The sequence below is a fragment of the Microcaecilia unicolor genome, chromosome 9 (genome assembly GCF_901765095.1).
Source record: "Microcaecilia unicolor chromosome 9, aMicUni1.1, whole genome shotgun sequence".
NCBI lineage: Eukaryota > Metazoa > Chordata > Amphibia > Gymnophiona > Siphonopidae > Microcaecilia > Microcaecilia unicolor.
The window spans coordinates 108300551-108326334 of NC_044039.1; the positions used below are offsets into that span (position 1 = coordinate 108300551).

Genomic DNA, 25784 nt, shown 5'->3' on the forward strand with positions numbered 1-25784 from the left:
AATGAACAGATGGATGAAGAAACGTTTACAGAAAATAGGAAAGCTGGCAAACTGGGCAACGCTACAATAATGACTGATTTCAATTACCCAGATATTGACTGGATAAATGTTACATCAGGGAGTGCTAGGGAGATAAAATTTCTAGATGTAATAAACGACTGCTTCTTGGAGCAGCAGGTCCAGGAACTGACAAGAGGGGAAACCATTTTGGATCTGGTCCTTGGTGGTGTGCAAGGCATAATGCAAGAGGTGGCAGTGTTGAGTTCCCTGGGAAACAGTGATCATAACATGATAAAGTTTGAGCTACTATCTGGGATAAACCCGCAAAGGAAATAAACTGTAGATGCATTTAATTTTCGAAAGGGTGACTATAATAAAATGAGGAAAATGGTTAAAAAGAAATTAAAAGGACAGCTGCTAAGCTTAGGACACTAAATCAGGTGTGGACGTTATTCAAAAATACCATCTTGGAAGCCTAGTCCAGATGCATTCCACGTATTTGCAAAGGTGGAAAGAAAAGAAAACGTCAGCCAGCATGGTTAAAAGGTGAAGTAAAAGAGGCCATTACAGCCAAAAGATTGTCCTTAAAAGAATGGAAAAAGGACCCAAATAAAGAAAATAAGAAGCAACATAAGCACTGGCAAGTCAGATGCAAAGCATTAATAAAGAAAGCTAAAACAGAATATGAAGAAAAACTTGCTGCAGAGGCTAAAACTCACAGTAACAACTTTTTCAGATACATCAGAAGCAGAAAGCCTGCGAGGGAATCTGTGGGACCGTTAGATCACGAAGGAGCAAAAGGAGCACTCAGGGAGGACAAAGCCATAGCAGAGAAACTGAATGAATTCTTTGCTTCTGTCTTTAAGGAAGAAGATGTACCAGAAATGGTTTTCAAGTGTGATGATGTGGAAGAACTGAAAGAAATCTTGGTGAACCTGAAGATGTACTGAGCCAAACTGACAAATTAAAGAGTAGTAAATCACCTGGACTGGATGGCATACATCCAAGGGTACTCAAAGAACTCAAGCATGAAAATTGCTGATCTGCTGTTAGTAATAGGTAACCTGTCGTTAAAATTGTTCGTAGTACCCAAAGATTGGAAGGTGGCCAATGTGATGCCGATTTTTTAAAAGGGTTGTAGGGGTGATCCAGGACATTATAGACCGGTAAGCCTGACATCGGTGCTGGGAAAAATAGTGGAAACTATTATAAAGAATAAAATTGCAGAAAATTTAGACAAACAAGGTTTAATGGGACAGAGTCAGCATGGGTTCAGCCAAGGGAAGTCTTGTCTCACCAGTTTGCTTCATTTCTTTGAAAGTGTGAATAAACATGTGGATAAAGGTGAGCAGGTTGATGTAGTGTATCTAGATTTTCAGAAAGCTTTTGATAAAATTCCTCAGGAGAGACTCTTGAGAAAATTAACGAGTCATGGGATAGGAGGCAAGGTTCTGGTGTGGATTAGGAATTGGTTATTGGACAAAAAAACAGAGGATAGGGTTAAATGGTCATTTCTCTCAATGGAGGAGGGTGAACAGTGGAGTGCCGCAGGGACTGGTACTATTTAACATATTTATAAATGATATGAAAATCAGAATGATGAATGAGGTGAGCAAATTTGCAGATGACACAAAACTATTCAAGGTTGTTAAAATATGTGTGAACTGTGAAATTGTCACGATGGTGACTATATTCCATGCCTACACTCACCTTGCCTCCGGGTGACTGGGTCCTATGGTTGCGGTGGACTGTTTTTTCAGTTTCCCAGATGGCTTCCGGGTTCAATTCAGGGCCTGATGTTCCAGCTCTCCCGACTTGCCTTGGTAGTTCTGCTGCCAAGCCTCACTGGTAACATCATCTGTAATTACCTTTATTAGCACCTGGGAACTTTCAGGCTTTGCCTTTGCAACAGAGGTCTTCAGAGGTGCTTTCTTCTGTGATTACTTGTTGCTGTTCTAGCTTTGCTAGTTCTTGTTCTCTGTGTCTTTTAGCTTTAGTTCCTAACTGTTTGTATCTGCCTTGCTTGTCCTTAGCTTTAGTTTCTAACTGTTCGTATCTGCCTTGTTGTCCTTAGCTTTAGTTCTTGTTTGGATCTGCCTGGCTTGTTTGTAGTTTTTCTTCCTTACGGTTGATTCTACCCTGCGTGTGCCCAGCTCCTGTTCCTTTGTGTGTCTCTGCCCTGTCTTCAGCTTTAGTTTCCCTCCTGCCTGCTTCACCCTGTTTCTAGCTGCTGCTTCACCCTGCTTGGCTTGCTTGCCAGTCCAGCCAAGTCAAGTTGGTTCCAGTCCAGCCAAGCCAAGCCTGCTCCAGCTTTTGGTTCCAGTCCAGCAGAGCCCGCTCCAGCTTTTGGTTCCAGTCCAGTCAAGCCAAGCCCGCTCCAGCTTTTGGTTCCAGTCCAGTCAAGCCAAGCCCGCTCCAGCTTTTGGTTCCAGTCCAGCCAAGTCAAGTCTGCTCCAGCTTTGGTTCCAGTCCAGTCAAGCCAAGTCAAGCCCGCTCCAGCTTTTGGTTCCAGTCCAGCCAAGCCAAGTCCGCTCCAGCTTCTGGTTTCAGTCCAGCCAAACCCAGTCCGTTCCAGCTTTTGGTTCCAGTCCAGCCTGTTGGTGTTTGCCCGCGCTTCCCTGTTGGGTGGTCTTCCTGCTGTTGCCGGTCTCTGGCAGCAGCCCAAGGGCTTACTACTCGGGATCGTTTGTAGCGACGTGACAGAAATACAGCAGGAAGACCTTAGGAAATTGGAAGACTGGCCATCCAAATGACAGACGAAATTTAATGTGGACAAATGCAAGGTGATGCACATTGGAAAGAATAATCCAAATCGTACTTACCTGATGCTAGGGTCCACCTTGGGGGTCAGCGCTCAAGAAAAAGATCTGGGTGTCGTTGTAGATAATAGGCTGAAATCTTCTGCTCAGTGTGCGGTGGTGGCCAAAAAAGCAAACAGGATGCTAGGCATTAATAGGAAAGGGATTGTGAATAAGACCGAAAATAATATAATGCCTTTGAATTGCTCCATGGTGCGTCCGCACCTTGAGTATCATGTTCAGTTCTGGTCGCCGAATCAAAAAAGATAAAGCAGAATTAGAATATGTTCAAAAAAGAGCAACCAAAATCATACAGTGACTGGAATTTCTCTCGTATGAGGAAAGGCTAAAGAGGTTAGGGCTCTTCAGCTTGGAAAAGAGACTGATGAGGGGAGATATGACTGAGGTCTACAAAATCCTGAGTGGTGTAGAATGAATAGAAGTAAATCGATTTTTTAGTCGTTCCAAAAGTACAAAGACTAGGGGACACTAGAGGAAGTTACATGGAAATATTTTTAAAACAAATAGGAGGAATATTTTTTCACTCAATGAATAGTTAAGCTCTGGAACTCTTTGCCGGAGGATGTGGTAACAGCAGTTAGCGTATCTGGGTTTAAAACAGGTTTGGACAAATTCCTGGAGAAAAAGTCCAAAGTCTTCTATTGAGACAGATATGGGAAGCAACTGCTTGCCCTGGGATTTGTAGTACGGAGCGTTGCCACGATTTGGGTTTCTGCCAGGCACTTGTGACCTGGCTCGGCCACTGTTTGGCAAACAGGATACTGGGCTAGATGGATCATTGGTCTGACTCAGTATGACTACTCTTATTTTCTCATGTTATGTTCAGTGACAGTGACAGCAGATAAAAACCTGAACTGTTCAGACTGCCCAACAGTCACACTCATTATCAATTCATAATTAAATCAACAATGAATGTGATATATACTTGATTATGGTCTTTCTTTGGCGTTTCTAGGACATAGACCATAGAAGTCCGCCCAGCCCTATCCTTATGTTCCAACTGACGGAGTCGTCGTTGAAGCCCAGTCCAGCCTTCTCAGTTGCGGGAAACAGACCGTAAAAGTCTGTCCAGCACTGTCCTCGTGTTCCAGCCACTAAAATTGCTTTCCCAGCTCTTTCCAGTCCATCCTAAACCAGATTGTCATATATGTGGACACAGACCATACAAGTCTTACCGGTATCGGCCCTAGTTCATCTCAGCTGGAGTCACCATCTAAGCGTCACTCGACACATCCACACACATGCAGATATTTCATTTTAGGTTTTTTATAACTTCCATTTTCTAATTAGAGATCCTTTGTGTTCATCCCATGTCTTTTTGAATTCTGTCACCATTTGTGTCTCTACCATCTCCTTAATGGAGACTTTACACATCTGTGCTGTTAAAGCAAGGAGAAGGAGAGAGCACTCAAAGAACTTGGTACTCGGTGAGAGGCTGGCAGAAGTGCAGTATACACTTCCAACCAGAATCCCGCAGGAATTGTTTCCGTCCCCACAAGAATCCCGCAGAAATTGTTTCCGTCCCCACGGGAACCCCGCTGGAATTGTTTCTGTCCCAACGGGAGCCCCACAGAACTGCGCTCCCGTGCAAGTCTCTAATGGAAAGAAGATGCTTCCAAGGCATGTACTCATCCCTTCTTTACCATTCCAAGAGCCAGGAACAAGCCAAGCAGTTTCAAACACACCATCACATTCTCCAAGATCCCCCTGAATGACAGACAGTATACCCTGGGGAAAGTCTTGGTTCATATTACCTCACAGTGTTGGCGTGCAGCTTGAATTTCACATTCGTATTTGTTCTTCACAGATTCTAAACACAGCTCCCTATAGATTCCTGCCACCAAATGAAAAAAAAAAAAAAGAATTGTTAAATCAGCACAAATATTTATAGCTATTTTATCTTAAGCATTTTTAATACAAAAGTATAAAGATCAAAGTGTAGAGCACAGTCCTGCATACATACAACTCTGGTAGTTACTAAGCTGCAGAAAAATAGTGTGTTTTATCAAGTTAGTAAAATATGCAGTAAACTTTATTTTGCATTGCTGCAGCTGGGAACATCGGAAATTCCTGGCCCAAGCAACACAAAGATAGCAGACCCTAAAGGGACTGGTGATGTAGGTCAGAAGCTTTGCACCCTAACCCCTCTCGACAAGATGCACTCCTCCAGAACAGGCTCCTCCCTGCAGTTATTTGGTAACTTGATCCCCAGTGGTAGTACCACAGGACTACTTTTAGGGATCAAGAGACACCATTCTGAAGCTGACAGACTAGAGCACCGAAGATTACTCCTACCCTTCCCCCTCCTCCACAACATATACCAGGGAAGTTCCCTAGCAGATTCTTTACTAGACCACCAATCCCTTTATGAAGTCCCCTGGGAAAACTAGGCCACCCATTAGCAACTCAGTGTTCCTTGGAAGCAAAGAATGGCAGTTCAAAAGTGGCATTCTTTCAATGAATGACACGCCTGCAAATTTAAGCACATGCTGCATTATTCAATCTGCATATTAATGAGGTGTCTTGCAAACATTTGCATTCTTTGCATCTCATTATTATTTAGCTCATGTCACACTACTAAAACATGTGCTAAGGATAAGAAAGGAATGATTTGCCATTTAATGTACATTATTTGGCCAAAATTGTGTGTTATTTCCCTCTAAATTGGTTTGAGATCTGAAGGTTTCTTTCTCAGATGTGACCATAGAGCAGGGATCCACAAACTTTTCATCTGAAATGCACTCTCAGGCACTCCACTGAGATAGCCTGACTGGGGGGAGGGAGGGTGGGTCCCCCTTCAAATTGAAAAGCAGAGGGAATTAGGGTCCCCCCCTTCGGAGTTTGCTGAATGAATGTAGAGAACGGGAAGAGGCCAGCAGCGTAACTACCATTGAGCGAGCCCGTAAAAAAAGGCCAGGGCCATCCAATGGTATGGGCACTTTGTGTTTGACAGCAGGTGACCTCTAACTCTTCGTCCTCTCTGTTCCCGCTGTCTGGCATCAATCTCCTTTCTTTCTACTTCCTCCCCCCTTTCTCTGTGGGTCCAGCATGTCTTTCTAGCTCCTGCCCTGCCCCCCCCCCCCGCAGTCCTCCAAATTCACACTGAAAACAACAATGTCAACAGGTAGTCTGACTGGCCCCTGGTGGGGCTGGCCAGAGGCTACCTGTTTGAAGGACCGGGGGGAGGGGGCCTAGACCTGAGATGGGGAGAGTTAGAGAGGGAGGGGGCGAGATCTGGACCAAAACTGAGAGGGTGGGAGGGACAGAGAGGCTGGCTCTGGGGTGGGGGGTGGAGGAAGATGAGAATATAGAGGGGAGAAGCTGGACATGGGAAGGGAAAGAGATACAAAGAAGAGAAAGTGAGCACGGAGGGTGCCCAGGAACAGGGACACAAGGGAGATACCAGACAGAGTAAGACAGGGACACTGAGGAGAGATGCTGAATATGATGGGGGGGAGGAGATAGGGACACAGAGAGTAGATGCTGAACATGGGAGAGGACAGGGACACATAGGGAAGATGCTAGACAGGATGGATAAACGACATGATGAATCCAGAAACTGGTGGGTTGTATGTCTACCAGCAGGTAGAGATAGAGAACACTGAACTGAAGGCACTGCTACCTGACAGCCAGTTCCTCCATCTGATAGTATAGTCACATCACAAAGTAGGAATAAAGAAACAAACTCATGGTAGAATCTCCTTCACAAACACCAAACCACAACTGAGCTGCACTGTTCTCATGTTTATTATCAGCTCAATTGTGGTTTGGTGTTTGTGAAGGAGATTCTACCATGAGTTTGTTTCTTTATTCCTACTTTGTGATGTGACTATACTATCAGATGGAGGAACTGGCTGTCAGGTAGCAGTGCCTTCAGTTCAGTGTTCTCTATCTCTACCTGCTGGTAGACATACAACCCACCAGTTTCTGGATTCATCATGTCGTTTATCCATCCTGTCTAGCATCTTCCCTATGTGTCCCTGTCCTCTCCCATGTTCAGCATCTACTCTCTGTGTCCCTATCTCCTCCCCCCCATCATATTCAGCATCTCTCCTCAGTGTCCCTGTCTTACTCTGTCTGGTATCTCCCTTGTGTCCCTGTTCCTGGGCACCCTCCGTGCTCACTTTCTCTTCTTTGTATCCCTTTCCCTTCCCATGTCCAGCTTCTCCCCTCTATATTCTCATCTTCCTCCACCCCCCACCCCAGAGCCAGCCTCTCTGTCCCTCCCACCCTCTCAATTTTGGTCCAGATCTCGCCCCCTCCCTCTCTAACTCTCCCCATCTCAGGTCTTGGACATAGTTGCAGTCACAGAGACATGGCTCAATGGTTTCCATGAATGGGATGTAAACATACCAGGCTATAATCTTTTTAGGAAGGACAGAGAGGGGCGTAAAGGTGGAGGAGTAGCTCTGTATGCGAGAAATGATATCGCAGCGACTGAAATGACAGGAAACTGGGGAAAGGAAGAAGCGATATGGATCACCCTAAAAAGAGAGAATGGAACCTCTGTCCACGTGGGCGTTGTGTACAGACCCCCGACACAATTGGAGGAACTAGATAAAGATCTGATCGCTGATATTCATAAGTTGGCGAAGAAAAGAGAGGTGCTGTTGTTGGGAGATTTTAATCTGCCAGATGTAGATTGGAAGGTTCCATCTGCCAAATCTGAAAGAAGTAGACAGATTGTGGATGCTTTCCAAAGTGCTCTGCTCAGACAAATGGTGACGGAACCCACGAGGGAGGGAGCAACGTTGGATCTGGTGCTCACAAATGGGAATAGTGTGTCAAATGTCAGAGTGGGTGCACACCTGGAAAGCAGTGACCATCAAACGATTTGGTTTGATATGACGGCTGAAGTGCAGGGCGGACACTGTAAACTCAAAGTCCTGGATTTCAAGCGTGCTGACTTTAGTAAAATGGGCGAATACCTGAGGAAGGAGCTGATGGGCTGGGAGGACGTACGAGAAGTGGAAGGACAGTGGTCCAGGCTGAAAGAAGTAATAAATAGGGCCACAGACCTTTATGTAAGGAGAGTAACTAAAAGCAAAAGAAAAAGGAAACCGATATGGTTCTCCAAGCAAGTGGCTGAGAAAATAAAGGCTAAAGAGTTGGCGTTCCAGAAATATAGAAAATCTCAAGAACAGGAACACGGGGAGGAATACCGGATGAAACTGAAAGAAGCCAAGAGAGAGGTACGTCTGGCGAACACGCAAGCGGAAGAACAAATGGCTAGAAATGTAAGAAGGGGAGACAAAAACTTCTTCAGGTATATTAGTGAAAGGTGAAAGACTAAAAACGGAATTGTGAGACTAAAAGATACAACAAAACGCTATGTAGAAAATGATGAAGAAAAAGCCAATTTGCTAAATAGATACTTTTGCTCTGTTTTCACAGAAGAAAATCCTGGAGAAGGACCGCTAGGGACTGGCAAAAGTACACCTGAGAATGGAGCGGATAGAGCACCGTTCACGGAAGAGAGTGTTTATCAACAACTTGGAAAGCTAAAGGTGGACAAAGCCATGGGACCGGACGGGATCCACCCCAGGATATTGAGGGAGCTCAGAGAGGTTCTGGCGGGTCCTCTTAAAGATTTGTTTAATAAATCCTTGGAGACGGGAGAGGTGGTCCCTCTTCACAAAAGTGGTGATAGGGAAGAGGCTGGAAACTACAGGCCGGTAAGCCTCACTTCGGTTATTGGTAAAGTAATGGAAGCGATGCTGAAGGAAAGGATAGTGAATTTCCTGGAAGCAAATAAGTTGCAAGATCCGAGACAACATGGTTTCACCAAAGGGAAATCGTGCCAAACGAATCTCATTGAATTCTTTGACTGGGTGACGGGAGAATTAAATCAAGGACGTGCTATGGACGTAATCTATTTAGATTTCAGCAAAGCTTTCGACACGGTTCCCCACAGGAGGCTCTTGAATAAACTAGATGGGCTGAAGATAGGACCCGAAGTGGTGAACTGGATTAGGAACTGGTTGACGGGCAGACGCCAGAGGGTGGTGGTGAATGGAGTTTGCTCGGAGGAGGGAAAGGTGAGTAGTGGAGTGCCTCAGGGATCGGTGCTGGGGCCGATTCTGTTCAATATATTTGTGAGTGACATTGCCAAAGGGTTACGAGGTAAAGTTTGCCTTTTTGCGGATGACACCAAGATTTGCAACAGAGTGGACACCCCGGAGGGAGTGGAAAACATGAAAAAAGATCTGAAGAAGCTAGAAGAATGGTCTAACGTTTGGCAATTAAAATTCAATGCGAAGAAATGCAAAGTGATGCACTTAGGGAGTAGAAATCCAAGGGAGACGTATGTGTTAGGCGGGGAGAGTCTGATTGGCACGGACGGGGAGAGGGATCTTGGGGTGATAGTATCCGAGGACCTGAAGGCGACGAAACAGTGTGACAAGGCGGTGGCCGTAGCTAGAAGATTGCTAGGCTGTATAGGGAGAGGTGTGACCAGCAGAAGAAGGGAGGTTTTAATGCCCCTGTATAAGACGTTGGTGAGGCCCCACCTGGAGTACTGTGTTCAGTTTTGGAGGCCGTACCTTGCGAAGGATGTCAAAAAAATGGAAGCGGTGCAAAGAAAAGCTACGAGGATGGTATGGGATTTGCGTTCCAAAACGTATGAAGAGAGACTTGCTGACCTGAACATGTATACTCTGGAGGAAAGGAGGAACAGGGGTGATATGATACAGACGTTCAAATATTTGAAAGGTATTAATCCGCAAACGAATCTTTTCCGGAGATGGGAAGGCGGTAGAACGAGAGGACATGAAATGAGATTGAAGGGGGGCAGACTCAGGAAAGATGTCAGGAAGTATTTTTTCACGGAGAGGGTGGTGGATGCTTGGAATGCCCTCCCACGGGAGGTGGTGGCGATGAAAACGGTAACGGAATTCAAACATGCGTGGGATGTGCATAAAGGAATCCTGTGCAGAAGGAATGGATCCTCAGAAGCTTAGCTACAATTGGGTGGCAGAGCAGGTGGGGGGAAGAGGGGTTGGTGGTTGGGAGGCGAGGATAGGGGAGGGCAGACTTATACGGTCTGTGCCAGAGCCGGTGATGGAAGGCGGGACAGGTGGTTGGGAGGCATGAAAAACTACTGGGCAGACTTATACGGTCTGTGCCCTGAGAAAGACAGGTACAAATCAAGGTAAGGTATACACATGAGTTTATCTTGGGCAGACTGGATGGACCGTGCAGGTCTTTTTCTGCCGTCATCTACTATGTTAAGAGCACTTAAACCTAAGAGCACTTATCTTAAGAGCACTTAACTTAAGAGTACTTAAACCTAAGAGCACTTAACAAGAGTACTTAACTGCACTTAACTGGTCCACTTGGTAAAAGATCTCTATAAAGTCAGCTGTCTATATGTCTTGAGACTTCTTGATCCCAAATTTGTGGACTAACTTAAGAGCGCTTAAACCTAAGAGCTCTTAATTTTAAGAGCACTTATCTTAAGAGCACTTTACTTAATAGCACTTAGACCTAAGAGCACTTAACTTAAGAGTGCTAAACCTAAGAGCACTTAACTTAAGGGCTTCACTTCACTTCAGTTAACTTAACTGCACTTAACTACACTTAACAACACTTAAGTATACTTAAATACACTTGTTGGGCAGACTAGATGGACCGTGCAGGTCTTTTTCTGCCGTCATCTACTATGTTACTATGTAAGAAAAAAACATTGAGGTTGTTCCTCCTTTTTCTTTCTTTCTTTCTTTCTTTCTTTCTTTCTTTCTTTCTTTCTTTCTTTCACAAATTGCACCTGAAAAAGAGCTAAAGCTTCATCTATCTGAATAATATATATACAAACATGTGGCCGTCAAAAGGAAGAGATCCTGGATTCATCTGCTACCACTAAAGGAAAGAAAATTATCAGATAAGGCATAATTTTACTTTCTTTAGCCTCTGCAGCAGATGAATTCAGAAACTGGTGGGATATACCCAAGCATTCCTTAAGTAGGGTGGGAAGCCGCTGCTCCTCTGTAATGCTTCGAAAAGGTATGCTAAGACGCTCAAGTAGCCACTCAGCAAATCTCCTCCAGCGGAAGAACTGCTGTCTGTACCCACGAGGTGGACTAGGCCTTAGTGGAGTAAGCTCACAAGGCCTCTAACAGTGCCTAACCATCCAAAATATACACCGAAGTAATCACCTCCTTAAGACATCATGAAATTGTGGCCTTGGATGCTACACTGCCCCATTGAGGCTCTGAAAGAAGAACAAAAAGATGATCTGACCATCGAAACTCATTCGACATCTTCAAGTACAGAATGAGAACCTGCTTCATGTCCAAAAGGCGGAGTTTTGTGAGCTCCTCTGGAAAATCTTCCTTGCGAAAGGAAGGAAGAAAAAGTGGCTGATTGAGATGAAAAGCCGACAGGACTTTCAGTAGAAAAGATGGAACTGTACGCAGCGTCATACCCGCCTCTGAAAATTGTAGAAAAGGATGCCGACACAACAAGGCTTGAAACTCCGAAACCTGCTCCGCTGAAGCTATCTCCACCAAAAATACTGTCTTCAAAGTAAGGTTCTTATCCAACGCCAAGCACAAAGGCTCAAAAGGTGATTTCTGCAGAGCCCGAAGCACCAGATTGAGGTGCCAGGGTGGACCAGCTGACAAAGAGGGGGATAAAGATGAAGAGCCCCCTTCAAGAAACGAACCACATCCAGATGAACCGCTATGGAAGCCCATCAATGCGGCTCCTAAAGTAAGCAAGGGCTGCCACCTGCACCCAGAGTGAATTATAGGCCAACCCCTTGTGTAATTCATCTTGCAGAAAAGCCAACATGTGGGCAACGGACGCCGTCAAAGGCAACCATGAGCAGATCACACACCGCTCCTGAAAGGTTCACCATACCCGAGCTTACACCGTAGTGGTTGAACACTTTCTGGCCTGAAGCAAAGTAGCTATAACTGCATCCAAGTATCCAATTTCTCTCAATCTCATCCTCTCAATGGTCAAGCTGTAAGACTAAAGCGGGAGAGATCTTCCATCCGAACTGGGCATTGATGCAGTAGATCTAGAGTCACCGTAAATCGCATGGGCTTGTCCACTAGGATATGGACTAAGTGCACATATCAAGGATGGCGTGGCAAGTCTGGAGCCACCAGCACCACCAGCCTCCATGATGACTGATACAGTGTAGAACACGGCCTATCAAGGGCCAAGGCGGCCATGGCTGCATCAGGGTATCCAACCCTGCAGACCCAAGCTGTCGTCTTCTGCTGAAGAACTTGCTCACCTTGGCATTCTCCAGAGTCGCCATCAGGTCCATCTCCGGCATGCCTCAGGAAAGGCTGGAATCCATGACCACCACAATCCACTGCGGGGAGGCCAACAGCGCCCCCTGTTGCAAGTTGGAATCACGGAGCCACCAGGTCATGCTGCGCCTCGCCTGAGGCAACCACGGAAGCTGTCGCTGATACTCCTGTATATATATTACTGGGGATAAATATTTAAACTAGAAGAACAGATCCCAAAACTATATCACAAAAAACGTTCTTCCTTTAAAATATTTAATTTCTTTTATTACAATACATATATCACATAAAACCACTTATGCTGTGTAAGTTCCGGAACTTGCCCAGTCACACCCTTCACTTCACCACCCATTCACATAAACCTTGTGTGGGCACATTTCTATATATCCATAATCTGTGTACATGCTCCCCAATTGTTGTTTCCTCAATTTCAAATCTTCCACTTGTGTCTTAGATATCGTCCTTAAAGGTTCAAATTATAGTCCTTATAAATCATAAAAATCTTCTAAATCACATCAAGCAGGAGCACAGTGTTCACAACAAAGTCTCTCCAGCACTCTTCTTGGAGTAGTGTTAGTTCAGCAGAGTGAATCAGTGCAGTGTGTCAAGGGCTTCCTGGAATTTACATACTGTTTCCAGACTTTAAACACCTTCTAACTCTTCACACCTTCTCTCTTTTGTTCCTGTGACACTGGGGACCATTTGGACAGAAGAGAGCATTGTAAAGGGCACATGTGAGCCCTCACCCTCATTACCACTTCCAAGGTGGCCACCATAGACCCCAATACCTGAACATAATCCCAGGCTCGAGGCCTGGACAAATGCATTAGGCTGCACACCTAACAGTGCAGCTTGGCCCTCCTGCCATCCAGTAAGAACACTTGATCCTGAAAGGTGTCGAATTGAACCCCCTTGAACCCCCCAGATACTCCAGAGACTGAGAGGGAACCAGGTTACTTTTCGCAAAGTTGATCACCCAGCCCAAGAACTGTAAAACAGCGATGACTCGGTCAGTGACCAGTCATCGCGCAGATCAACCATTCTTCGAAATAGGGACACACCCGATTCACCTCCTTCTGCAGAGACGCCACCACTACTACCATGACCTTGGAAAAGGTCCGAGGTGCCGTAGCCGGACCGAAAGGAATGGCCCGAAATTGAAAGTGATGCCCCAGCACTGAAACCACAAAAAACACTGGTGTGTACACCTCCTTGAGATCTAGCGCCATGAGAAACTCCTCTGGTTGGACTGCAGCAATCACTAACTTCAGGGTTTTCATGCGGAAATGCTGCACCTTCAAGAACGGATGCAGCTTCCTGAGATCGAGTAATGGACAGAAGGAGCCATCTTTCTGGGCCACCACAAAATAAATGGAGTACCGACCTGTATGAACCTCTAGGGGAGGAACAGGAATGACCACCCCCATGTCCAGCAGAGAATGCAACGTGTCCTCTATGGCCTCTCATCTTGATGCTGTGGCACAGCGAAAACTCCAAGAAAATTTCTGCGACAGGCAAGCAGAGTTGCAACTTGTAACCGTCTCTGACAATATGTAGAACCCACTGGTCTGAAGTAATTTTGGCCCACTCATGGTAAAAGAGAGTCAACTCCAGGCCTTGAACCGGCCGTTGCGGAGCGTTTGTCCGAGCGAAAGGAGTTCCTCTGCTGAAAACGGGCACGTGAAGTAAACCCAGCAGAACGCCCCGGGCGGTACCTTCTAGCTTCACAGAAGCGAGGTCTGGAAGAGGAGGGAACCGCCTGACCCTTGGAAGAAGGCTGCGGCCTATCCTCGGGTAACCACTGGGGTTTAGCATCCCCCAGGCCCTTGACAATTTTCTCCAATTCCTCACCAAATAGGAGAAGGCCCTGGAAGGGCAACTTCACCAACCTTTGCTTAGAGGCCATGTCAGCCACCCAATGCCATAGCCATAGAAGGCGGCGAGCTGCCACCGCCACAGACATCTGATTAGCCGAGGCTCTGACCAGATCATAAAGGGCGTCAGCCAAAAATGACAAGGCCGACTCCATCCGCAGTGCCACCTCCACAAGGGGCTCCGCACCATCCCCGGGCTGTTCCACTGCCTGTTGCAACCAAGCGAGGCAGGCTCGAGCAGCATAACAACTGCACACAGACGCCCGTAAGGCTAGGCCTGAAATTTCAAAGGACTATTTCATTGCTGATTTTTTTTTTTTTTTGTTACATTTGTACCCCGCGCTTTTCCCACTCATGGCAGGCTCAATGCGGCTTACATGGGGCAATGGAGGGTTAAGTGACTTGCCCAGAGTCACAAGGAGCTGCCTGTGCCTGAAGTGGGAATCGAACTCAGTTCCTCAGGACCAAAGTCCACCACCCTACCCACTAGGCCACTCCTCCACTCCAGCTGTCGGTCCTGCATGTCCTTCAGGGCGACCCCTCCCTCTATTGGGAGGGTAGTCTTCTTTGTCACAGCCGTGACTAGGGCATCTACTTTAGGCACGGCCAAGCGTGCCAAGTACTCCTCGCTAAGTGCCCCATTGCCCTGGCAACTTTCAAAGGCCCCTCGGGGTCAACCCATTGAGCCGAAATAAGCTCTTGGATGGAGTCATGCAAAGGAAAGGCTCGAGCAGGCTTCTTAGTACTTGCCATCCTCGGATTACCAGAGGAGGCCTCGCCAAGCACAAGATCTTCAATAGAGAGGGCCTGCAAGGCGTCAGAAATAAGCGCTGGCAGCTCGAGGCAGGAAATCCTAACCGCGGTGGGATCATCTGGATCCAGTGGCAATCCGGCACCTTTCTCTGGATCCTCAGACCACGAAGGCCTGCCAGACCCCTCAGAATCCCCACAGCCCGACCACGGGGGGGGGGGGGGGGGGGGGGGGGGGGGGGGGGGGAAGGGAGGTGCGCCACTCTCTGAAGGGGAATTTACCTTTCTACGCTTGTCCTGCGGAAAACTGTCTGGGGAAAAAACACCTGACAGCAATCCCGAGCCAGCCTCCACCGGAGGGGAACCAGGTAGCAACGCAGAGTCAGACACCTGCAACACAGCCCTCTTTAACATGAACGCTTTATGTAAATGCAACACAAACTCAGGGGAGAAAGGCTCACCCTGGTCTCCCAGTTCCAATCCAGGGCAAGCAGCTCCTCTGGTAGCCTCCATCCGAGACTCCCCTCTGGCCTCAGACCCCTCCGCTCCTGCGGGGGTCGGACCATGCAGCACATCCAAGATGGCGCCCGCTGCCAGCTCCACCGAGCGGGAAGAGACATCGCTCGCCATGCTCTTACCGGGCCTGACGTCTGAAGAGCACGATTTACAGAGCCCCGCTGCTGATCTGCGCTTGCCACAACGTGAACAGTGCTTAATAACCTCCGCAGCCATCGCCGAAAACAGCAGAAAATTTCAAAATGGCGGATTCGCGCCAAAAACGCCCCGATCACGGGCCCTCCCCGGAGGAGCTACAAGACGCTCTTACCTCAACAGACTGAGTCCCAGAGCTCCGGTCACGCTGCACAGACAGAAGATAGCCTCAGAATCGCAGCGCTAACAAGCGCGTCGTTTTTTGGTTTGTTTTTTTTTTACTCTGTGAGGAAAGTTAGAGGCAATAGCTACAGAGGCACTCCGGAGGTCCAGAAGCGTGGGAAAGGCAGGGAAAGGACGAACCAATGTGCCTGCATCCACACAGAAGAGAGTGGGAAAGGAAGAGACGGGGAAAACCTATATGCCTGCATCCACATAGGGGGAAGGGTAAGGCAGGGAAAAGGCTAACCTATGTGCCTTTAAAGTGAAGCTGCAATAGCCACAACACCCCTGCTACAACTGGCAAAAGCACAGGAGCCACCCCCAGCAGATTCTTGAAGGAGCTGAATAAGCTGCGTCCAACCCTGCTGGGAGATAGAGAATACTGAGAGGCAGATGGAGCTAGCCGTCCAGGAGGCACTATGGTTTTCAGTATTCTCTATCTCCCCCTGCTGGTAGGTGGACACAACCCATTCGTAATGGATTCATCTGCTGCTGATGACAAGGAAGTAGCCCTTCTGGATCAAGGCATTACACACTAAAGGGTAAGTTGTCTTTCACTAATGTCTGCATCTAATCACAAGGTTGGAGAAACATATGCATCCATAAGACTGAAAAATAATGGCCTGAACCAAGGTATTTGCTTAGCTCTTTATCAAACAGCATCCCTACATACATTACAACTATAGCCCTCTCCTAGAAGGGAACAGAAATTCAGTGATTTAAACATCTGGATGCCATCTAATAACTTCCAAAGAGAAGAAAAAATATTATTAACCATACATAAATGCTTTTCTGTTGTTCCATGGTTTAAAATTACACCATTAACATTGAACAGCTCACTGCTGTATGTGGGAAAGAGCGGGAAACAAATGTAATAAATAAATAAATAGAACAACAGCAAAACTGCATCCTCAGTACATAGTATCAGTTTTGAAGTCTAAACTGTTGGTGTAACAAAGAATGCAGATCCCAGTGCTGCTGATACTTCTGCCACAAAATATATTTCATCTGCAAACTGCAAATAACAAAATTAAAAAAAATAAATAAATCACGGCTACTTTAAGGACAGTAGCGGGTGGCAAGTGCAAATTAATTTCTGATTATTTACTACAGTGCACATTATCTCCTAGTCGTAAGTAGTGCATCATTTAAATGTCACCTCCTATGACATACCTATGTCTCTCATACAGGAAATGTAGTGTCACGATTTCTAAATATGCTTTCCAAATGTATTTGTTTTTAAAGATAATGAAAGAATTTTTTGTTGCACAAGTGTGACTTTGAATGAAACAATCTGATGAGTGAGTCAGTTTCTTCATATCCATATACCACATTCCCTCACTTCCTTAAACAAATAAAAGTCTGCTAAGTGGCCTAGCTTAAAAGGAGGAGTAGCCTAGTGGTTAGTGCAGTGGACTTTGATCCTGGGGAACTGAGTTCAGATTCCCAATGCAGCTCCTTGTGACTCTGGGCAAGTCACTTAACCCTCCATTGCCCCTGGTACAAACTAAGTACCTGAATATATGTAAACCGCTTTGAATGCAGTTGCAAAAACCTCAGAAAGGCGGTATATCAAGTCCCATTTCCCTTCCCTCTTTGCACCCAAGACTCAGGTGCACTATTCCAGGGACATATCTAATCTCTGGAAGTGACACTCTGGGTCCTGAATGCAGGCAGAAGAGACACATGCAACTTTCCTAAACACTTCATAATTCAAGCTAATATTTAAAGCTTCCTGCAGTTCATCCCGCACAGAGGCTCAGCCTCTTCATTTTTTGTCCTAAATGTTTATCTGTATTTTTAAGGCTGAAGTTCAATTACAGTTTTCATCACGATTCATCACGCAATTAAAAGTATGTTATTTATTTTTTCCACAGGAGCTCCTTGTGACTCTGGGCAAGTTACTTGACCCTCCATTGACCATAGTCACAAGGAGCTGCGGTGGGGAGGAGTGGCCTAGTGGTTAGGGTGGTGGACTTTGGTCCTGGGGAACTGAGTTTGATTCCCACTTCAGGCACAGGCAGCTCCTTGTGACTCTGGGCAAGTCACTTAACCCTCCATTGCCCCATGTAAGCCGCATTGAGCCTGCCATGAGTGGGAAAGCGCAGGGTACAAATGTAACAAAATAAATAAATAATTTGGCGCATTAATCATGATTACAAATTTTAGTTGAAATGCAGCTCTAAAAAAATTAAAGATAAAAAAATACACAATACAAATTGAAAAGTTACAAATTAAAGAATCTAAAACAGCATGCAGAATAGGTATAAACAGCCTTACAGTTTTCACAGCCTACTTCAGAAAAGCAAACCTAATCTTTATTTTTAAATTATGAAGCCTGAAAGAGGTAATTTTATAAAGTATTTTCCATATAAAAAGCCTGTTTTATATATGGAAACGGGCACTTATGAAACTACATGGTGGTATACATGTGTGCACTTTTAAAAGAACCACATGTAAGCATTCTGGGGGGGGGGGGGGGGGGGGAGGGTAATTGGACAGAGCAGAGACAGAGTTGTGATGCGTGTTCATATTTTTTTTTTGTTACATTTGTACCCCACGCTTTTCCCACTCATGGCAGGCTCAATACGGCTTACATGGGGCAATGGAGAGTTAAGTGACTTGCCCAGAGTCACAAGGAGCTGCCTGTGCCTGAAGTGGGAATCAAACTCAGTTCCTCAGTTCCCCAGGACCAAAGTCCACCACCCTAACCACTAGACAGGTACTTGCACACATTTACATCATCTTTGGAGGAGGTTTAAAATTTAATGAGTTTGTGAACTACTGATGAAAGGTGCATAAGCCAGTGGCAGTCCGCCCCAGGTGCACGCCACTGGGGGGAGTGCCGCGCGCCTATTGGCCAAGTCCGCTCGTTCCCTCCCTGCTGCTCCCTCTGCACGGAACAGATTACTTCCTGTTCTGGGACAGAGGAAGCAGCAGGGAACGAACGAGCGGACTCGGAGCCGACAGGCGCGCGGCACCCCCCCCCCCCCCAAGCAGGTAAAAATGCACCCGGGGGGGAAGGTGTAATTTCGCTGGGGGGGGGGGGGGGGGCCCATCGGCGATCCGCCCCGGGTGTCAGGCAGCCTAGGAACACCACTGGCATAAGCGCCTATGTTTCCTTTATAAAACAGGTGCATTGACTCTTAACATAGACAGCTGCTGAAAAGAAATTACTCCCCAAGAATTAAATTTTCAAAGCTACTTGGCTAAATAGCAACTCACTTAGGTAAATGGATTTGTATGCAAACAACCCTTCTCAGAGCAGCTAAAATGCACTTGGCTGTAGTGGGATTACAGAGACTCTTTTCTGGAGGTGTGTTCAGGACAAGAATAAAACAAAACATGTAAGTATGCTAAATCCACCATGCCTTCCTCCAACTGGTCAGCACAAGTAAGAAGTGCAAGTACAATGGCACATTTAGCACATACACTTACTGCAAATTTTCAAAATACTTTTTCTTTGAAAATTAGTTTCAACATCTGTATGGTAAAATTACTTGAGTTTGCAACTATGTGGGCTATTTGAAAATTGCTCCCAAGCATTTTTCTACAATGTAGTCCTTCATGGGCTAAGTTTCTTTTCTGAGCAATACAGCAAGGCACATCCCATCATCATTAAAACACCAGTTATATACAGTTATACATATTTCCTCAAAACCATGCATGCTGTTAATTCACAAGATTGCTTTTCTTTTCCTACCTGCCACTTTTGTTCGAATTTGCATATTTTCTTGTAAGGTTGCCAGTGGTTCCAGGTATTCTGGTGCCTTTCCTGCTATGACCTCCTGCAGTTTTGCATCTACTTGACTTAATCGTTCCTTGTACAGTCTTTAAATATAGACAGAATCAAAAAGTGGAATACTTAAAACAACTCATAAACAGTACTAAAATACTACAGTAACAGTGAGTAGAGAGGTTTCGCCACCTTTTATGATGAGCACCCAATGTTAGCTGGATGCTTTTGGCAAATAGCACAGGTTATTAATAAATATACATTGTGCTTCTTAATACTGTAGGGATCTACTGTATGCTATATCTGACAAAGCACCTTAGGATATGGTCAAAAGAGGGGAAAAAATTCAAATGCATACAGGCTAGACCAAGGGTGGATTGTATCAAGACCGTTAAATAGCAATACATAAATTAATATCTTATGGATTAGCCAAGACTGTTTGCCTAAATTAAATTTTAGTGTCCGACAGATCCACCAACTATAGCGCTAATATTCAAAACCATTTATGTGGCTAGCAGTGGGTTTGAACTGCATAAATGGTTTTCTTCATAAATTCCTGGTACTTATACAAATACAACATGGCCATTTAAGTTACCTATGCAAAGAAGGGCAGGATTTGGGATGGGACCAAAAGTTAGATTATAGCAGCCATATTTAGCTATTATTTTTTTTTTCTGTAGTGCCAGAGTGTACCCGGTGGTAATCGGGCAGTGCTGCCCGCTGCTCGGTTACTGTCGGGTTAACATGGGAGCCCTTACCACCACCTCAATGGGTGGCAGTAAGGGCTCCCCCCCCCTAAAATGGCCACACGGCAAGTGCTTTACTCGCTGCACAGCCATTTCCTGTAAGAAAGCGAGACTTCCCTTTTAAAGCTGCAGTAAAAGGGAGCCTCGGCGCGTGTAAAACACTTGCTGATGCCAACGCTGGACCTGTTTTGCCGCAGCTTGGTAAAAGGGGCCCTTAATCTTCTGTTGCCCCTACTTAGACTGTGAGCCCACTAGGGACCCATTACCTGTGAAATGAAAACTGTAAACCGTAAACCGCTTAGGCCTTAGCGGTATACAAATATTTAAATGAATGGATGTTAGAATGAATGTTATTTTAATTCATTTTATTTTGTACACCGCCTAGATATCCTTAGATCATCTGGCAGTATAACAAATGCTGAAATAAATAAATATATAACTTCATGTATTTGGCAGCCAGCTGAATACTTATCTCACTATAAGTTAAATTTGGTAATCTAGATGAGAAAATTGTCATATAGGAGCTTCTTTATAAAGCTCTGCTGTCTGGAATCGTCAGATGAAAAACATCTCTCACTTTCTAGCTTGAACAAATCTTGCTCTAAAGTCAAACTATTTTCAAAATTCAAGGCAGTGCATAGTCCACAGATGTGAAAGTATCTTTCTAACTGAACAAGCTAATTTATCTTACTTAAATAGCCATTAAGTCCATTAAAACAGGCGAGATTTGTGTTTTGCAAAATGTAATAATTCTCACCTCCATCCATCCATGTCCTGCAAACCTTCTCTCTCCCCTGCTCTCCCCTCCCCATGTCCAGTAGCCCTCCTGTATCCCCTGGCCTCCCCGTCCACCAACCATCCTCTCTCCCCTGCCCTCCCCCCATATCCAGCAACCCTCCTCTTTCCCTTGACCTCTCCCCCGTCCACCCCCCAACCCTGCTCTCTCCCCTGCCCTCCCCCCATGTCCAGCAACCCTCCTCTCTCCCCTGACCTCCCCTCCATCGATCCATGTCCAGCAACCCTGCCCTCTCCCCATGTCCAGCAGCCCTCCTCTCTTCCCTGGCCTCACCCCGTCCACCGACACTCCTTTCTCCCCTGCCCTCCCCCCATATCCAGCAACCCTCCTCTTTCCCTTGGCCTCCCTCCCTCTCCCTCCTCCGTCCAGCAACCCTGCTCTCTCCCCTGCCCTCCCCCCATGTCCAGCAACCCTCCTCTCTGCCCTGCTCTCTCTCCATGTCCAGCAACCCTCCTCTCTCCCCCCTGCCCTCCCCCCATGCCCAGCTACCCGCCTGGCCACCGCTCCCTCCCCCCTCCGTGCTGGGCCCCCTGCACTGACATGAGAGCGCCTCTCACCTCCGTGTGAAAGTGCTGCAGGCAGCAGCAGATCGCTCTGCTGCTGCCTGCAGCGCTTCCACATGGAGGTGAGAGGCGCTCTCATGTCAGTGCAGCGGGCCCAATACGGAGGGGGGCAGTAGCGGCGGGGATGAGGAGGGGGGTGGAGGTTGGTGCGCCAGCGATGTTGCTTCGTCTCTAGGTTCCGCAGCGGTAGTGTCCGTGTCCCTCTCTGTTCCGCCCTCTGACATCATCACGTCTTGACGCGAGGGCGAGACAGAGAGGGAAGTCTGTACTGCGTATTTGCGGGTGAGTCGGTCACTTGTCATTTATATGTTTGATGTTCTTTACTACTGTATAGATGAGCAGAGAAGTCAATGATTGTGTAAGGGCCCTATACTTCCTACTAGGAAGATGGCTCTCTGACTTTATTTCTCTGCAGCTGCTACATTTATTTATTTTATTTATTTATTGTTCACTTATATCCCACATTTTCCCACTCATGCAGGCACAATGTGGCTTACAAACATTAAATAAAATACAGAATAGGAAAACTTACAAGAATATACAAGGAGTATGCAGGGGAGAAGCATCTAACAGGGTGAACTAGCAGGGTAGGAGCCAGGGAGGGTGCATCAAGCAGCGGTATAAAGTGAGGAGTAGGTCTTGGTAAAGAAGTAGGTCTTCAACAACTTCTTGAAGAGGGCGTAGTCCGCTTGAGTTTTAAGGTGTTGCGGGAGAGAATTCCAGTGCTTAGGACTCCAATAGCGGAAAGATGAGGCGAAGATCCTCTTGTACTTGACACCCTTACAGTTTGGGAAGTGAAGGTGGAGGAAGGAACGAGCAGCAGGGTTGGCATTCCTGGGCGGGAGGTCGATCAAGGGGTGCATATACTCCGGGGCAAACCCATAGATAATTTTATGGGTCAAGGAGCAGAGTTTAAAGGCAATGCACTCCTGAACAGGCAGCCAGTGTAATTTGAACCGTAAGGGTTCGGCATGTGCAAAGCGTTGCTCTCTCAGGATGAGTCTCGCAGCAGTGTTCTGAACTATTTGGAACTTTTTCAACAGAGAGGCCTGGCAGCCCGCGTAAATTCCGCTGCAGCAGTCCAAGTGGGAAAGGACAAGCCAGTGGACAAGTGTGCGGAACAAATCTCTAGGAAGGAAGTATCTGATACGCCGAAGCCTCCACATGGCGTGAAACATTTTTTTGGTGACCAAGTGCACATGATTGTCCAGCTGGAGGTGTGTGTCCAGTTGCACTCCTAAAAGCCGCAGGCTTGTGGCAATCGGAAGGACAGAGCCCAATACTGGGAGCATCGTGTCAGTTACTGGAGTGTGGATGGACGAGAGAATGAGACACTGTGTTTTGTCCTTGTTTAATTTGAAAAGGATCTTTCAAAAGCATCTTCAAAGGAAAGCTACTTGGGATTGGCAATCAGTAGCCTCAAAATTTTGATTATGGAGCTCTTATTTCATATTACTTGTCTTGTTTCATATGACTTGTCTTGTTTGCCTTGCACAGCTTTATATAGGTGAACATTTAATTTTTCAAGGAAAGACAAAGTTAGACTACTGAGGTCTAAAGCAGAAGCCAAAGTTACACAGACAGTGCCAAGTACATTTAATGTACATCACTTAACTTCACCAAGGGAACTGTGGTCAACTGTACTGCCAATCTGTCCCACCCTAAAATAGAACCCTGTATTCACTCCAAGAATGGTAATCACACTTATTTGTTTAAAGCGGTTAATAATACCAAATACAGTACTTGAAAACATTCACAACTGAAAAACAGAAATTCTTTAAAAGTGAATTTTGATGGCAATGGAAAATCAAGAAACAACAAAAATAACTTGTGTTAGAATCCAAATGCACTTTATAAACACAACTTCTAAAGAAGGAAACGTAGTCAAAAGTTCACTCTGTTTTACCAATATACCAATGTGATAGTCAAAGGGAGTTGCTAAAAATATATCTATCAATAAGGAGACTAAATGTGGGTTTGCTGATGGCTGATATGAGGATGAGCCTTCACAATAACACAGATGGACAAGGTTGTAAACATGAAATAAATACTTTATTGAACTTCAATCTGAAGCCTGTTACTTCACAGGCCCAGGAACAAAAGTTTAAAGTCTCTTTACTTCAGAGAACAAAGCCATGGTTGACAGGGCCCAAAACACAGTGTGTAGCTTGTGACTGCCATGCCCCAAACACAGTCTGTAAGTTGTTTTTTTTTTTCCCTCTCTCTCTCTCTCTGACTTTTATACTACCATGTCAAAGGGCACATACTTGACCTTATCACACACAAACTGACCACAGACCAGAACCTAATACTATCGAATACCAAATGGACAGATGCACCATGGTCAGACCATTACAAACTAAACCTATCCCTACAATGGCAGAAAAGAGGTCCATACCGAACACAAGAACACACAACATACACCAAGAGAGGACAAATAAACCCTGTAACATTCTGGCAACAGATTTACAATAAGGAATGGTCAGCACAAATGAACTCGATATATTACCTCCTAGACTGGGATAAAAGATGCACAAGCATACTAGACGAAATAGCACCACTACAAACAAGAACCTCACGTAGGCATAAATCGATACCACGGTACAACAAAGAACTGAAAAAACTAAAAACACAAACCAGGAAACTCGAACATGAATGGAGAAAATAAAAGATGTACACACACTCAACGCATGGAAACAAACTGAAAGAAAATACAAATATGCAATAAGGCAAACCAAAAGATCATATTACAAAACCAAAATAGGGCCTGACTATAAAGACACGAACAAACTATATCAACTCGTGAACAAATTACTAGACACCACAGTGGTTACCTCTACTAACACAGACACCCCCCGTCTGCAGATAAACTGGCCAAGTACTTCAACGAGAAAATTGTAAACTTACGCAACACGTTACCACAGAGCACCACCGACGTCAAAAAATTCATTGAGTGTTTGGACCCAATCCTTGGTGAATACCCAGCAGACCGAATCTGGACAGACTTCGCCCCCCTCATCAATGAAACTGTTAGCCAAGCGATTAACAGGTTCGCCAAGTCTCACTGTAAATTGGACCCTTGCCCCAGCTACCTATTAAAATCTGCCCCATAACCCTTCATAAGAGACCTCACAGCCTACCTAAACTACATGTTACAACATGGACCCTTCCCCAAGGAAAAAGGCAACATCCTACTCACCCCAGTACCCAAAGATACAAAGAAAAAAGCAAATGAAATCACCAACTAACGCCCAGTAGCATCCATCCCTCTGGTAGTCAAACTGATGGAAACCATGGTAACCAAGCAACTTACCGACTATTTAAACAAATTCTCAATACTACACCAATCACAATCAGGATTCCGCTCCAACCATAGTACCGAAACAGTACTAATCACTCTCCTAAACAAATTCAGACAAGAAATCACATACTTCTCCTACAATTCGACATGTCCAGTGTGTTCGACATGGTAAAAACCACAAAATACTATTAAACATCCTAGAATACTTCGGGATTAGTGAAAATGTACTTAGTTGGATCAAGGGTTTCCTAACCACAAGAACATACCAAGTGATATCAAATTCGAACATATCACCATGGAAAACAGATTGTGGGGTACCCCAGGGATCACCACTATCACCAACCCTGTTCAACCTAATGATGACCCCACTAGCCAAATCCTTATCCAACCAAGGCCTTAATCCTTACATCTACGCAGATGATGTCACGATATATATCCCGTATAAACACGATCTAACAGAAATCACCAACAAAATCAAACTCAGCCTGCAAATCATGAACTCATGGGCGGATGCATTTCAACTAAAACTCAACGCAGAAAAAACACACAGTCTCATCCCACTACAAACCCACCAACTTAAACACCCCAGAATACATCCTTCCTGTTTCTGGCAGCCTGAAAATTCTCGGAGTTACAACAATCGACCGAAACCTCACACTAGAAACCCAAGCGAAATCGACAACAAAGAAAATGTTCCACTCAATGTGGAAACTCAAACGAGTAAAACCTTTCTTCCCGAGAGAAATATTCTGCAATTTGGTTCAATCAATGGTACAAAGAGGCATATTTTGAAAATATGCCTCTAAGTCACATTGGGGCTCATTTTCAAAGCACTTAGCCTCCCAAAGTTCCATAGAAACCTATGGAACTTAGCCTCCCAAAGTGCTTTGAAAATATGCCTCCTAGACTACTGCAATGGAATCTATGCAGGATGCAAAGAACACATCATAAAGAAACTCCAAACTGCCCAAAACACCGCAGTTAGACTTATATTTGTAAAAACGAGATTCGAAAGCGCCAAACCCCTACAAGAAAAGCTGCACTGGCTCCCAATCAAAGAACA

General features: G+C 45.6%; 1 protein-coding gene across 1 annotated transcript in view; it reads right to left on the reverse strand.

The window, feature by feature from the left end:
* Window positions 1–25784, reverse strand: part of BRMS1L (BRMS1 like transcriptional repressor) — a 115390-nt gene that overhangs the window by 53524 nt on the left and 36082 nt on the right. The window contains exons 3-4 of the mRNA XM_030214616.1: window positions 19283–19410; window positions 4574–4653 (exon numbers count right to left, since the gene is read on the reverse strand). Of these exons, the coding sequence (XP_030070476.1) occupies window positions 4574–4653; window positions 19283–19410 (208 nt within the window). The remainder of the gene's footprint in view (window positions 1–4573; window positions 4654–19282; window positions 19411–25784) is intronic.